Source organism: Cheilinus undulatus, linkage group 14 (genome assembly GCF_018320785.1).
Source record: "Cheilinus undulatus linkage group 14, ASM1832078v1, whole genome shotgun sequence".
Taxonomy (NCBI): Eukaryota; Metazoa; Chordata; class Actinopteri; order Labriformes; family Labridae; genus Cheilinus; species Cheilinus undulatus.
In genome coordinates, this window is record NC_054878.1 from 43,971,491 (window position 1) to 43,987,365 (window position 15,875).

A 15,875-nucleotide genomic window follows, 5' to 3' on the forward strand; every position below is an offset into this window, starting at 1 on the left:
TCATGACAGCCCTACTATGCACATCATGAGCAATGCAATTTTGCGAATAAATTATGCCGATTCTAACATGATTTGCACTGAGAAAGTGTAGTCTGTTTAACAAGATCATCTGAGAGACATTGGAGCAGAAGATAAATGAGGTTTCTGCCTTAGTCTCCTTCTACCTGTGCATAACGGCGTCTTTATGCACAAGTAGGAGAGTAGTGTTGTTTTATGTCACCGTTTAATTTACTGCGCTGCTCCCTCTTATCATCCAAGTTGGCTGGAAGGAAGGACTGACTTTTCTTCATCCTATAAAATGAATCATGTTACAAATAATATTAAGGGTACACTCGAGTTTCGCTATGAGGGGGAGTCGGCTCACCTTTTTGGTTATGGTCATAGGAGTAATTTCAAGGATCGGATTAATCCAGAGCAGTGATTAGCCATATGTCTGAGGTCAGAGGAGTCTTTGATATGACATGCCATTGGAGTACAGTCCTGCATTTCAGTTTGCATTAGAGCTGAATGATTTGGGAGGATAATCTAATTGCAATTTTTCCCCAACATTGCAATTGCAATTCAATGTAAAATTCAAATTCCTTGTCTTATTTATTGCCCTAAAAAACAAACAAATCATTCTATATAATAATAAACATGACATTTGGTAGACTAAGGATGAAAAATTCTAAAAAAAAAATACCCAGTTGACATTATTTTAACACACTACAAATCTGATATGAATTGTTGTATTAAAGGGAATGATCATTTTATGTCTCTGATTTTTGATACTAAATTGTTTATACAGTAGGCCTATACAAAAATAGCGAAGGTAGGATTTTTTGCAAACTATTCTGGAAAGAAATGACAATTTAATTTTTAATTGATGTGTAGAGGTTAACATCTCTGCCTCAAAAAATACTCAACTAGGATTTTGACACATTTTAGGTTAAAGTAATATTGCATCTCTGCAATTTGAAAATTGCATTAGGCCATATTGTGATAAAATCAATCGATCCATCCAACTTCCTCTACTTTTTGGGGCTGGTGGCAGCGGGCCGAGCAAGTAAAGCCAGGCAAACTTTTACCCAGCAAAACGTTCTAACTGCCTGTTCCCAGACCAGACAGGATATACTGTATAATCCCTCTGGCACATTGTGAGTCTTCCCTGAGGTCTCCTCCCAGCCTGAAGTACCCATACGACCTCCGAAGGGAGGTGCCCAGGAGGCATTCTAATCAGATGTCAGATATTTTGTGCAAATTATTTGCATGAAAAGAAGTATGTTTGGTTTGCAAGGCCCTTTACACACTTTGTAGCAAGTTTAACTCAGGCGCAGCGCTCTGACACTCTACCGTTGTTTTAAATAACTGTTGAAAGGAACGGTAAGGTGGTATCACATTTATCACACAGCAGACTCCATACGATATGTTTGTTTTTTAATTGATCATGGACAAACAGCTGATAACAGCATGTAGCTTAATTGAGTCACATCAGAAGACTTTGCTTGTAATTGTTCCTGTTCTTCATCAGCTGATCTGTTTACCTGTGATGACAATTTAAACAAGAAACAACAATAAGAATCAGTGAAATCAAAAACAATCACAGCAACAACCACAACACAACAGACACCGACAAAAGTGATGTATCTGGTAAAACAAAGCAGCACCATAAATAGAGGTATAGTCATCGCATTTGTACCAAAAGTAAAGCTTAGAGTGGGTTTGAAGTGTACAGAGTTGATGGCTAAAAGGGGGCATATCGCCATCTACTATACCAGTCAGACCCCCTTTGTGTCTGTATGAATGAGTCGTGGTTACCTCTCATGATGCCGTTGTGAACACTGGCCCCATACTGACCACAGTCTGATCTGCCTTCGACCTTCAGCTGTGAACCAGAACCAGCAGAACCATTCAAAACAGAACCAGTCCTTCCAGCAGCGGGGTCCATCTCGACACTCCCGCTGGGAGTATTAGATTGGTTTTCTCTGGTGCTGGCATGAGTGTTTGAAGATGCCCACCTGGTTCCTCCTCTGGTGTCAGACTGTGGTGTCGGGTTCTGGATGTTCAGCTGTTTTGGTTCCTGATTGTTTTGGTTTTGAAATCTTTCCTGAAGACCAGAAACCAGTCTGACTCGGATGTGAGATACTCCTGGTGGTAAAAAGGTGTAGATAAGGCGTTTAGGAGTCCCTCATTACTTTTATAATGATACCTTCACATCATCCTACAGAAACCATTAAAATTGGCTTTGAACTGTGGTAAATTGTTCATTTTTTTATTACGCATGTCAAGCACTAATTTGGTACCATCTTTAAAAAGCTAGGCAAAAAACAACTACAAAACTAACATAACTGTAGGCCCAGTTTTGGGCCAAATTTGCAGACTGTTATTAGTCCAGATAACCCTTAAGTGTATGGTGCCAGCACAATAATTTACTGCTTCTGATAGAGTTGGAGCATCCCCAATCAACCTGAATTATGAATAATGAAAATGTGTGATACAGTGCATATAAAAAGTATTTACCCCTTTGGATTTTTTTAAATCTTTAAATCATTTCTGTGTAGCTTTCTCTGGATGCTTTGGTCATTGTCTTGCTGGAAAATAAATCTTCTCCCAAGCCGTAGTTCTCTTGCAGGCTGAATAAGATCATCTTCTTAGGATTTTCCTATATTTTGCCACATTCATTTTATCCTCTACCTTTACAAGCCTTCCAGGGCCAGTTGCTGAGAGGCATCCCCACAGCATGAATCTGCCAGCACCATGCTTCACAGTAGGTATGGTGTGTTTGTGGTGATGTCAGTGTTTGGCATCTTGTCTGATAGACAAAAAAAATCCATTTTGGTCTCATCAAACCTAAAAAAAACTTTCTTCCTCTTTACCATGGAGTCTCCCACATGCCTTTTGGTGAACTCTAGTCCAGATTGAATCTGAGTTTTCTTCAACAGTGGCTTTCTCTTTGCCACTCTCCCATAAAGCTTTGACTGGTGAAGAACCAACAGTTGTTGTCTGCTGAGTCTCTCCCATCTCAGCTGCTGAAGCTTGGAGCTCCTTCAGAGTAGTCATAGGTGTCTTGGTGGACTCTCTCACTAGTCTCCTTCTTGCACACTCAGTTTGTGAGGACGGTCTGATCTAGGCAGATTTACACGTGACATATTCCTTCCATTTTTTGATGATGGATTTAACTGAACTCCAGGGGATGTTCTGTGCCATTTGTATCAAAAATGGATAGACTTTTAGATAACTTTTTTTTCTAAATGGCTTGAAGTATTCTTTTGTCTTCATGGTGAAATGGTAGCCAGGAATACTGATTAACCAGTGACTGGACCTTCCAGACACAGGATTCTTTATACTACAGTCACTTGTGACACATTCACTGGACTCAGGTGATCCCCATCTCACTAACTGTGAGACCACTACTAGCACCAATTGGCTGGACATCTGTTGACTTACTACACTGTTACGTGTGGCAGCTATTTTTAATTTTTTTTAGTTTTAGTTTTAGTCTTTAAATTAAATGCATTTTAGTTTTGGTTCCATTTTAGTAATTTCTACCCTTTCTAGTTTTAGTTTTCGTCTGGTTTTAGTTGACCAAAACTCAAAACATTTTAGTCTAGGTTTTGCCCATAAAAAGTCCTCACAATTTAGTCTGAACTTTTAGTCCAAGCATTTATTTTCTTGCTTAAATCTGGTACCAAATTATGGTAGTGTGTTCTCTGCACTCTGCCAAACCTGGGGTCCCTGCTTTCTACAGCTGAGAGGCAGAATAGATACAGATGCATTGCATTTTGACAGATTTACCCACAGTGAAGAAATATCACAGCTTTTGAATGTCCGACTAAAACTAAATTATATTTTAGTCTAGTTTTAGTCATCTTGACAAAAAAACTAAACTTAGTTTTTGTCAGTTTTATTCATCATAGATCTATTTTTGTTAGTCTAGTTTTTGTCATGGAACAAAGGCTGTCGACGAATAGTTTTAGTTATAGTGTTAGTTGATGAAATTAACAGACTTTCTATAAACAATTTTAAGGGGGTGAATATTTAAGCATTCCCTTATTTTACATTACATATTTTTATTTTATTGAAACTACTTTGTAGAAATCTGTTTTTGCTTTGACATTAAAGAGGGTTTTACATTTTTTGGTCAAAAAAAACTAAATTATATTGACCATGATTGATTTATAGAATCAATAAAATGGTAAAACATCCAAGGGGGTAGATACTTTTTATAGGCACTGTATTGACAGAACAGAAAATACCTGTTGGTTGACTGGTGGACTGCTGAGTATCTTGCTGATCATTCAGAGGCTGGATCGGTTCTTGCTGCTGTCCTTGTTGTTTCTGGAACCAGTCATCAGCTGCAGACTGATCCAGTTTGACTAGGACCTGGTGAGAACCTTGTACTTGCTTCAGCATTTGGATCTGCGCTCCTTCAGGCACACGCTCTGTCCTTATGTTTGAACCTCTGAGATAAGGGCGATTTTGTGATGTCCACTGGTTCCCGTCACGTCTCTCGGCATTTAGACCAGCACCATACTGGGACCTATGAGGTATTTGTGAGTGCCCTGGTTGGATTGCAGCGGTCTGGTCGAGCGTTTGTCCAGCAGAGATTAATTTACTCAGAGGTTTGACTCTCACTTTCTTCACTCCTGACTGTCCGGCCTCAGGGTTCTGTCTTTCCAAGGAACCTGGTCTTTGTGGTTTCTGGTTGAGATGGCTGGCAGAAAGAGGTGACACTGCAGAGTCCACAGACTGGCCTCTGGCATAGTCAAGGGTGTAGGGTTTGGATGTGCTGGGCTTACTGTAAGCAGGAACATATTTCTTATTTTTGCTGGGCTGGAGGATGTCACTGCTGCCAGGGTATTTAAGGCTGGACTGAGAGAGGGGTTCAAGGACTTGATGGAGCAGAGTGGTCTGAGAAGGCAGTCTTTGAGGCCGTAATCCAGAATACCTGTGGAGACCTAAATCCAGATTGACTACATTGTGTTGGGTCAGGTCTTGTATGTCAGGAGCAGGAGCAAAGTTTGCATTTTCATGAATTAAACCATTTCCTGTGGGCTGGTCCCATGCCAAAGCAGAGGGCCACACCCTCTCACCTGGGCTACTTTTAGAGCTCCCGCAGTTGCCCCTAGACTGTCCACCATCAAGAGAGTCAGGGATCCTGCTTGATGAACCCAAATCAGAGACCGGGCTGTCCTCAGATAGTCCTGGATGTCCCCATCTGCCTTGGCTGAAGTTAAGAGTATCAGGGTGTGACAGCTGCACTCTGTTGCCCAGTAAGTTGCCGGGTTGGCCTGAAGTTGGCGTTCTGGATACAGGTCGTTCTTGTGTCAGGGACAGGAGACTGCCAGCTTGAGAAGCCTGCAGATGGACTTCATGGGTCCCAATGTTAGGACCCTTGTGAAGAGGGGGCAGGTGGAGGTTTGCAAAGTTCTGAGCGTTTTGAGAGGAATGGAGCAGCTTGATGTTGTGTCCTACTGGTTCTGTAATCAAGTGATCGGGTCCTGGTTTTGGTCTTGTACTGTAGTGAGAATAGACACTGCCTGCCACAGGATTTTGGTGGACTTGGTTTCTCAGGGTGTCAGCAACACTTCCAGAACAGTCTTGCACAGGAAGTCCATTTTCTGAGTCTGCTGTGGAATAAAAAGGAATGTTCAAAATTCTATCAAACCAAACTGGATTTATGGATCGATGAGGACTCAGACCTTTAAGGCTCCTGTAGACTTTGACTGAACCAAGTCCAGGAGTTTGTGCTCTGAAGTTCCTGTCCACAGACAGTCTGCTGACTCCACTCAGAGGATAGAAACACCTCACGGTCAACCTGTCCAGAGATTTCATGAACACATGCGAGACTTTGTTGTGGTCTGGATTCTGCAGAGAGCGAGGTTCTATCAGGTCAGGAAGTGTTCTTACTTAAACTGAGATTCTCTGGAAATCACGTTTGGTCCATCAGCGATCAGCTGCCGGTCATGGATGATTTCATTCTCATAAAGCACGTACGACTCTCCCGCCTGAAAAACATCAGCTGTCTGTTCACATTCTCAGTCATCATCAGCATTTAGACCCTGGTTCTAAAGGAAATTAGATTCACTTAAAGTTCTTAAGACGATGAGAGGTGAGTTTATCTCCAATAAACTTTTAAACAAAGTACGCTGTTCTCCTGAACAATATCTGGAACCAGCCATTTATTTCAGAGGAAGTGCACTACAACCAGCTTGTACAACATTTGTAGCCTTAAGTAAGGTCCACCTGTTTGACACCTGTTTTTTTCCCTCAATGAATGACCACTCAAAATGAACCCAACACTGCTATTATTTTGGACAATTAATGATTCACTTCCACAGAATCAGCAGCGTGCATGTCATGACTGCTAGGTCCGTTGGTTGTCTATTTCTCTACTACAACTACTAGTAAATTATTAACCGTGTAGAAATATAATTTCTACCAAATACTAGGGCTGACAGCGTCAATTCGATTGGTCGATTGTTTGGTCGAAAAGCTTTTGTTTGACCAAGATAACTCTGGTCGGTGAGTAAATTGCATTAATGCTCCCAAAGGCTTATTATGTTCATTTAAGGATCTTTTAGAGTACCAAGCAGGTGCAGCGAGGAACCTGTATAGATTAAACAGGTCCCCAACGAGTTTTTTTTTTTTTTTTTTTTTTTTTTTTTTTTTTTTTTCTTTTTTTACCTGAACAACCAATCGATTGGTTGGTGCCTGGTTGTGATTTTGGTCGACCAAGTTTTTCTTTTGTTGACTACAGCCCTACCAAATACAGTGATAATATACTGATGACCGATGTACTGCCTTTGAGGGTCATACCATGGCTCTGGTCCCACATGTTTCCAGTTTGAACTCGAACAGGACCCTGGCCTCATCTGTCTGTTTGGGCCCACAGGCAGGGTCCAGCAGAGTGGTTCTTTCAGGCCGCACTTTGGGCCAAGTGGAGGTCGGAGTCGTCACCACTGTCATGGTCCCGTCTGCAGAACACACTGATATGACACGGACTATGTTAACACTGTACGTCTGATCTTTAGCCTGTAGGCGCTCTGATGGGTTTTAGCTGGTCTTTATATCGACTGCAGGTCGATCGGACAGAGCTTAAGTGTTGATATGTTTAAGATAGATGAAGAAAGACTTTGACAGGCTGAAGTATAAGTAAAGCAGGGAAACCAAACTTGTAAAGTGGGGTGTTGGTTACCTATCATGTCCTGAGTTTTGAAGAGGCAGCGTTTGGAGGTGGACGTCTGGACCGCCAAAGTTTTGGAATCTCTCAGAAGAAGTTTAAAGGTTGCATAAAAATTGGACAGGCTGATTCCCTGGAAAGAAGAATAAATGTTACTCTTTGTTTCAGCTAGGATGTATAAGTGCTTCTTTCAAATCCTTTACTGGTGATAAATTCAGCTTTTATACTGAGATCTTTGTAAATGTGTAGCTAACATCAGTGAGTGTCTTCATACTTGAATTAAGGTTTCAAATGAATGTGTTAATTTGAATTAAAGCTAAGGCTAACCACTGTTGGCGTTGTACCACCATCTAGTGCAGGTCGTACATTACTTAGAAATCAGAAACTGTCGTGCAGCATGTTGACATGTATAGTTCCTGTGATGTCGAGCTGAAGACATCTCAGCAGGTTGTTGACTCGTACCTCGTAGGTGTATCCAATTGAGAACACAGGGACTTCCAGAGTGGTTCTGTAGTTGTCCCCATAGAGTCGATACCCTCTTTGAGCTGCCAGCTCTGATGTCAGAGGCTCATGGTCTACACCCACCTCCCAGACACTCTCAGCCCGTGGCGGTCTGAGCACACTGAAGGTGATTCCTCCATCGGAACACTGTGCCGTTATCTCTGGAGGGACTGAAGGAGAACAACTTTAACTCCTGTCCAGACCAGAGGAGGCTGAATTATTCTTAAAATGTTCTTACAGGCATTAAACACTCGTGCTGTAAGGACAGTGTGATGGTAGTACGAGTCTCCGTGGGGGGTGATGGTCAGAGTCAGGTTTAGATCTGCAGAGTACTGAAGCATACCATCACCAAGGTACTGGAAGAAAAACATGAAACAGATGAGAGGGGGGATAACGAGATTAGGATAATCAGTCAATAACAATCTCAGCAATCAGCACTATCAAACACTACAAACCACCATCAAACCCAACCGAAAAGAATAATTCCAATAGAATAAACAAACCTGATAGTAAACAACAAACCCAAAGGAAAACAATAAACTCGATAGTAAACAACAAACCCAGTAATAAACAATAAACCCAAAGGAAAGCAGTAAACCTGATAGTTAACAACAAACCCAGAGGAAAACAATAAACCTGATAGTAAACAACAAACTCGACAGTAAACAATAAATGCGATAGTAAACAATAAACTCAACAGTAAACAACAAACCCAAAGTAAAGCAATAGACCTGATAGTAAACAGTAAACCCAAAGGAAAGCAGTAAACCCAGTAATAAACAATAAACCCATCCATAAAGAACAAACCTCTTAGTAAACAACAAACCCGTCAGTAAACAACATATCCAACAACAAAGAGTAAGCCAGACAGTAAACAACAAACCACAAAGTAAATATTAAAAACCACAGAACATCATGTTTTTGAATATCTTACTGTGTGGTAGACGGCCGGATCTTCAAAGGGCAGTTGGAGTTCGTAGGCCCGGCTGCCGTTAGCATGAACAGCAGAACTGATGCTGAAGCCTTGTTTGGCACTCTCAGCCATTAGCTTCTTCCCATTCACCAGGACTTCCTGTAACACGACATTAGTAGGAATGTTTCCCAGGTAGAGTCTGAAAACCTGGTCATCATTCATGGTCTCTAGAGCAGAAAGAATAGGGGAGAATTAGAATCAGCTTTATTGACCAAGTTTACTTATATATAAAAAAAAAACAATTAAAAATGTTGGTAGAGTTTCTTTATGTAGATATCACTACTTGCCCCCTATGCTATTGCACGTCATCTGCAAACAACCTAAATCGTCATCTCATCAAGGATTTCTGCCAATCTTGTCTCATTTTTCACATTTTTCTTTTAAGCTTCAAACCAGAATGTACACCTGGACATCTTGCCGACAATGCCATCTGTCCTTTATTTTTGTTTTTCTTTAAGTGTGTGGTGCACAGTCTGACTGAATTGTCTAGTATATGAGTTTGGAGGATTATAATGTTGAAAATGACCTGAAACCATCCTCATATCTGTGGTCTCCCACGTTTTTAAAACCTGTTCGTTGTCTTGTTTGGAGCCAGCTTAACTTTTTCAGACCAGCAGTCAAAACCCAAAGAGATTTCAGGTAAACGCCCTGGTCATTTTTTAAATTAAAGGCATCTAACCTTGCCTCTGTCTGGGTAAGTATTCATCTAAGTGATGTCGTCTTCCCTGCAGCAGGGAGCAAGGCAGCAGAACTAAGATTTTTCTGGTGTGCAAACAGAGACTCACGGTCAAGGCTGAAGGGCGAACGGCAGAGCAGAGGTGTATCCAACACCTGGAACGTCCTGTGCTTTGTGTCAATGCTGCTGCCGTCCTCAAACAGCAGAGAGAAGACGTGTTCATACAGGACAGAGATAACATACTTCTCCTTGTACACATTGTCCAAAACCACGCTCTGCAGAGATGAGACAGAGTAAAATGTTGAGGGCAGTATTTAATGGATCCGTGACGTTTATCAGCCTAACAGCAAACAGGGTTTTTTATTCCTGGCAGCACCTTTCTCCAGTACTAATGGTGTTTTCAAGGCTGTGCAGCTCCCCCTGGTGTCAGCTGGGTTTGGTTACAGTAGGTTTTGTTTAACTTTTGAGACACTGCTGCACTCATCAGTGATGTTCACTTTCATTGACAAATCGAAATTAAGAACGGGCAGGCATTCTGATATAAATTTTGTAAAAAAAAAAAAAAAAAAATTGGCAAAGGATAAACTTTTCCCTTTCTTTGCATAGGCTAATAAAAACAAAAATTGCATAGACTAACTCTAAAATTGAAGTTCTGGGCACTGCCAGGACACAAATAGCCCCAGACAGTCAACAGGGTAGATCTTACCTTTCTATAGCCTCCCTCTGCCCCAAAAGGAACCCTGATCTGGACCAGGGGCCCCTCTTTGACCACAGCAATTCCTCTGGTGGCTGCAGTAGTTTTATCCAGCAGAACCCCTTCCACCCCCACACCAAGGTTTCTACTTTCAAACCCCACTCCCTCTCCAATGAGGGGGGACATAACAAGGGGGATGTCCCAGAGCAGCTGGCTCCCGTCGAAAGAACCTGAACCTGAGGGAAGATCAAACTGAGCATCAGTTACTGTAAAGTACAGCAAATGGTTAGATACCTGGTTTATAGATCTGTGAATCAATGCCGCAGAGTCTTGCTCCGTTATGAATGATCAAAATTGTGAATCAGTGCCTCCACTCTGCAATACTCGCCTAAACTCTGCTCAACAGTGCAATTTATGCCAGTTCTTGGTACAGCTGCCACATTTCCTGCTTATTTGTGTACAGGAAACCATGTGGACTTGAACTGGACATATTCTCTTGGAGTTAGAGCTGATAGTTTATTGGTTTCTTTATACACAAGCATAACCTGACACAACCTCTCTGCAACTTCTACCCATTTTCTAGATCATAATAGTGCATAACTGTGCTGTTCCTACCACAGACTCAGAGACTGGCAGTCACCCAGTGCTACCTAGCCGACCAATAACAGGACTTTCTGTTTGCAGTGCATGCATAGTTACATTTTAAATGAGGTGCATGTCGGCTACATACAAAGGCTGCTGTGTAGGGTTCTAGACTATGTAGATCTATGCCGTAGATGTAATGCAGAAGTATAAACCAAGCTTAAGAGGAAGGACTCACTCCGTGTGCAGGCCATGGACACATCGATCATCACCAATGTCAGCTTCTGCTTACTGAAAACAGACACCCGTACAACCTCCACAGGAACGCCGTTCATCTGAGCAGGAATTTTAAAACAGAGTTTGAACAATCAGCACCTCTCAGCATGTCTGCTGAAATCTACGTCTCATGGACCACAGAGCCTGAAGGACTGCATCTCAGTGACCTGAGACTGTAAGACAGTTTGAACATTTCTCAAAAGCTGCAGGTATTAGATGCTAAAAGAAGCCTTTGGTTTGTTTTCTGTCCATTTGTAGAAAGTCTGTTTTCTTTGATGTGGTGACATTTGAACTCAGACACAAAATTTAATACATGTATATTTATTTTAATTATTTTGGGTCACTCACCGTGGTCAGCTCACTGTGTGCTTGTTTGTACCGAGAACGAAGAACTATCCTCTGGCCAGTAGTGGTGAGGCTTAAGCCCCGCCCCCCGGCTTCATTGATGGACATTGATATCACCTGTCCATCACTCTTCAGGACCATCAGCTGCCAATCAGATCTTGCGGTGCTCTGAGCCTAAAAACATCAGAAAACAAGATATTTCCAGGTTTAGTCACACTAGGTTAGCCAAATCCTGTTAAGAGTCTTTTTTGTTTAACACTAGAAAGAGCATGACCAGATATGCTGACTTTGACTTTCTTGTAAACAAAGCCATACGTGTGTCATATTGGGATGTGAAGAAATATAAACAAGAGGTAACGGGCTGATGCCCAGCAGGCCAGGGACTGGAGAGGGGTATAGTCTAACTTCTGCATGGCATGGGCGAATGTGAGAGCCTAAAATGTTGTTTACCTGGGACAGAGCCGTCTGCCACACCTGTCCACTGTTCCCCAACGGTCCTCCACATGAAGATTCCCTGTCCACGTTTATCTGGTTAACATTAAATACCCCTGGTCAGAATTTACCTGTTGACATTATCAAACAGAACCTTACTTTTACAAGATGTTAACCAACCTGATGAGTCACGTCTTACCTCCATGTAGTCGTCCTCACAGGTGACCTCTCTGTGGGTCCACTGCACACCTGAACACACCGCACTGACAGGTGAACTGATCCATCTGCCTGCAGAGTCACTCAGCACAACGTTCAGTCTGAAGGTGAACACCTGGTCATCCTAAAAACACACCAAACATCAGACAAGCTTCATCACCCAGAACACAACCACAAACAGGCGATAAACCTGCTGAATCAGGTGAATCTGAGAGGGAGGTGTTGATAATAAGAAGAGAAGCTACCTGGTTGTGATTTTAAAACAAACAAGTCTACCTGGTATAGGAAACAGAGGTGTGGAGCTACCTGGGTGTGGGTGAAGCAGGCGTAGAAGGAGGCTCTGAGCGTGGTGGAGGCGTCTGTGTTGGATGTGCTGATGGTGTAACCACAGAGAGAGGCATGCTGCTCACTGATGGAGTGGACGCCATGTCCATCTGTGCGAGATCAGTAAAGGTATACAGGTAAGAGGTTGATCAGGTGACTTCCAGGTGTGATTTGTGTGGAACTGACCGACAGCCTCGAAGCGTGGCGGGGTCTGTGTGGAGGTGACGTGGATCCACAGGTAACGATCCCGACACTCATACTGAACTCTCGGCTCTGCAGACAAGAACAATCAGACAAGGCCAAAGGTCACCAGGTAACCCAGGTGAGCCTCTGTCGGCTATCAGAGAAGAAAATAGACAAATTTGATTTTAGGGAGCCTCAAAGCAAAACAAGAGAAAACACCTGCTAAAGTGTGTTTACCTTCCAGGTGAGCTCCAGGTGTTTTTACCAGACACTCGCAGATGCTGAACAAGAGTCTGAAACACAAAGAGAGTGTAGATGTTGGCTGGGCTAGCTGCTACATACATTGATGAGTTAACAAGCTAACTGTTGCTAACCTCGTTCTACAGCCATTGACTTGTAAACAAGCTAAATGTGGCTAGCTGTTAGCCAACTGCTACTTCCATTTAGGCATATACAGGCTGACTGTGGCTAGCTGTTAGCTACCTGCTACGCCCCTTGATGTGTAAATAAGCCTACTGTGGCTAGCTGTTAGCTAGCTTCTACACCTATAGATATAATAAGCTCACTGTGACTAGCTGCTACCTACCTGATCTGTCCATTAATGTGTAAACAAGCCCACTGTGGCTAGCTGTTAGCTAGCTTCTACACCCATTAATAGGAATGGGCTAAATGTGGCTAGCTGTTTGGTACAGCCAGTGTGAGTTGGTTTGGATTCACTATCAACATGTTGCTCCCCCATTTCTGAGGTCCATCAGCTTTGTTTACGGTCATCACCATTGCTGTGTGTGTTGTACTTCCTCTTTTGTCAGCTTGCTTCCTGATTGGCTTTCATTCCTTCTAACAATCCACAGACAGTGCTTGCCTGTCCTTGGCATCCCCCCCCCCCCCCCCCCCACACACACACACACACACCAAGACACTAAACCTTTGATATTTCAAATCAGAGGCTCCTACAGTGTTCAACTCATAGACTAAAACTAAGGCTTGGTAATTTTTCTAAATTTTGATTAAATCCCAATATGTCCTTATGCAATTTATCTTTGATCTGAAATGTGTGTCAAACTGGAGTAAATTTAAAATAGCTGCAAAAATGAACACTGGTGGGCTCAAGATGTCTTCTTAGTAGATCCAGAAGAGTAATATTACTCCTTACACACCACAGGAAGATCTGTCAATCTTTAGAACCATTGGATTATCAAGCTTTTACTGACTTACTTTTACTGGTTGTGGGTCGAATCAGGCCAAAATCAGTTCCGTTATCTAGTAATGTGTGCTTGGTTTAAGCTGTACAGGTGCATCTTAATAATTAGAGTATAGTGGATAAAATCAGTATTTTTTGTAGCCGAAGAAAACTAAAACTTCTAGATTCATGACATAAAGTGAACATTTCAAACCTTTGTTGTTTAAACAACTCATAACAATAAAACAAAAATCTGTTTCTCTGAACATTAAAATTTTACCTAACCCATTCATAAAGTATGTTTATTATGCTCTCACCCGATGATAAAAGCAGCAGATTTCATGTTGAATCTATGTCTGTGTCTGTGTCTTCTCTGTCTCTGTGGGAAAAAGTTCCCTTCCACAGCCAGGTGAGCTGATCACCTGGTTGTCATGGTAACGCAGGAGTCAGTAACAGCTGATAGTGATTGAGTGTGATGACAGCTGAAGCTCCTCAGCAGACCTGAATCATGTGTCATGTGACCTCATAGGCAGATCATCACCAATGGTGATCATTTAAACTTTTATCAGTAAAGCTTTTCAACATGAAAATTTAAATTAGTATAAAATATAATGAATATCAGCAGTGATTATCATTTCAACCTGTATCAATAAAAAAAACAACATAAGACTAAAACCTTGTATCTCTATTGTTTATGATTTTGATTTTTAAATCAGTGCTATGGTCACCCTTTACATCTGTCAGTGGGTTTTAACAAATTTAACAGTAATATAAATTGTCAAAAGAATGCTGACTATGATCTTTCAGTGTTAAATTTTTTGGAAAAATATGATTTTTTCTTTCACTCCCTTGAAATTGGTGATTTTGGAGACAAAGCATTGGCCAGATGCCAGTGATAAATAGCTTTAAATTGGTGCAATATAGTGTATAAAAGAGCATGTATCAACAACACATAACAATATTCATTATTAAAATTTACCAACTATGGTCTACTATGGAGAAAAAAGCCCCCAACATCCCCAGCTTCACAAGCATTCCATCCACTGCCTTTGAAATATAGTGTCATGGACTTGAGCTTGTGTAGTGGATTTCTAGTGCAGTGGTTTCCAGCCTTTTTCCCCCTAGGGCCTTCCCTACTCATATTACAGAAAAGCTAAGCCCCCCTAGGACTCACTTGGAAGAATTAACATAGATTTTAACTAAACAACCCATTATTAAATGACATATTAGGGCCAGCTTAGAAAATGAATGAAGAGGATTTGCTGATTTTCAAGAAAAAAGTTTCAAGTTTGAAAAGCAGTTAATTTATGAGGAAAAACATAATTTTCTTTACAATGTTAAAGTCATTAATGTGATGAGCCAGAACTTAGTATTATTGAGATTATATATTTGAAAAGTGAAAATCCAACAACTGTTTTCAGATCAGTTTCTGGTAGAATTTGACTAGCATTGTTGTAAATGTATGATGCTAAAAAAAATTAAAGTTTCTAATGTTAAAATTTATGACTTTTTAAACTTTGTAATTTTGTTCATTTTCTTGTAAATATACAAATTTGTAATATCAATTGTTTTTTGTTTTTTTTTTCAAAAATTAACAGATCCTCTTTACCTTTTTTAACCTTCTAGGGTGGCCCTAATATACTGTTGTAAATTATGTTTCTAATAATGTTTATTTTAATATATGCACACAAGAATTTTTAAAACGCCAGAGGGAACAGGGCCTGGTCTGGTGCCCCCTCTTAAATCTTTGGCACCTCACCAGTTTACCAAGAGTGCCATGCTTTTGTACTTTTTTCTTTTTTTTTTTTCTTGTGATCCGGTCGATTGTTGTTAATGGGAGACATATTTGCACCATGAGTGAAGTTATCTATTGAGCTAAGCATCCCCACCTATGACTTTAGGTGTTTGTAAGGGATGCATAGGGACATAGTGTTCTTTATTAGTATGCATTGCCCTGCTATAAGGATGACCCTCTGCTTTGTTCTTGTCAGAGGAGACCCACCTAGCCAGATTTTCAAGAGTATTTTATTTTATATTTTAACATCAGGTGTGGATGGGCATTCTGCAGACAATAGATGGACTGTAGAAATGTTGCTGTTCTTCTGATTGTTACAGCTCACATGAATCTGACTGTCTGGTGACTCTGTGTCTGTGTAGGTCCAGTTAAGGCTCCACTTCTTGGTTCTGGTTTTCACACCAGTGTTGGGAAAGAATCCAGAGCTCAGACCCTGCAGGGAGGTGAGTGTCTTCATCCACATCAGTGATCTGTACCCACACTAGATTTTCATGATTATACGGACGCCTGTTTATGGGCCTGTGATGATTTGAACA

At 41.3% G+C, this 15,875-nt stretch overlaps 2 protein-coding genes across 6 annotated transcripts in view; one reads left to right on the forward strand and one right to left on the reverse strand.

Annotated features, from left to right (window-relative positions):
• LOC121521217 (transcription factor IIIB 90 kDa subunit-like) overlaps positions 1-15,875 on the forward strand; it is a 33,885-nt gene that overhangs the window by 3,295 nt on the left and 14,715 nt on the right. For all 3 annotated transcript variants that reach the window (XM_041805004.1, XM_041805006.1, XM_041805005.1), the window contains exon 3: positions 15,702-15,782. In XM_041805004.1, coding sequence (XP_041660938.1) covers positions 15,702-15,782 — 81 coding nt within the window. The remainder of the gene's footprint in view (positions 1-15,701; positions 15,783-15,875) is intronic.
• LOC121521216 lies at positions 1,400-13,985 on the reverse strand. Of its 3 annotated transcripts, XR_005992833.1 has the most exons (21): positions 13,862-13,985; positions 12,602-12,657; positions 12,368-12,454; positions 12,164-12,291; positions 11,841-11,981; positions 11,660-11,737; positions 11,213-11,383; positions 10,827-10,923; positions 10,019-10,242; positions 9,422-9,587; positions 8,598-8,803; positions 7,902-8,019; positions 7,625-7,833; positions 7,178-7,295; positions 6,799-6,968; positions 5,890-5,987; positions 5,682-5,797; positions 4,236-5,609; positions 1,998-2,127; positions 1,798-1,864; positions 1,400-1,523 (listed from the first exon to the last, which is right to left on the reverse strand). XR_005992833.1 is itself a non-coding variant. In XM_041805003.1 (20 exons), the coding sequence occupies exons 1-20, from the start codon at positions 13,885-13,887 to the stop codon at positions 1,507-1,509; spliced, it is 3,927 nt and encodes a 1,308-aa protein (XP_041660937.1). In that variant the 5' UTR covers positions 13,888-13,985; the 3' UTR covers positions 1,400-1,506. The 3 variants fall into 3 exon arrangements, 2 of the variants coding, with proteins under 2 accessions (XP_041660937.1, XP_041660936.1); XM_041805003.1 differs by having other exon boundaries at positions 1,798-2,127; positions 4,236-5,606; XM_041805002.1 differs by having other exon boundaries at positions 1,798-2,127.

Excerpts from the sequence above, each read along its gene's own strand:
- LOC121521216 (XM_041805002.1), bottom strand. The coding sequence starts at position 13,887 with ATGAAATCTGCTGCTTTTATCATCGG. Across the intron at positions 12,292-12,367 it reads GCCACGCTTCGAGGCTGTCG|ATGGACATGGCGTCCACTCC; the intron begins GTCAGTTCCACA and ends GATCTCGCACAG. Across the intron at positions 7,296-7,624 it reads CAATTGGATACACCTACGAG|GGAATCAGCCTGTCCAATTT; the intron begins GTACGAGTCAAC and ends TCTTCTTTCCAG.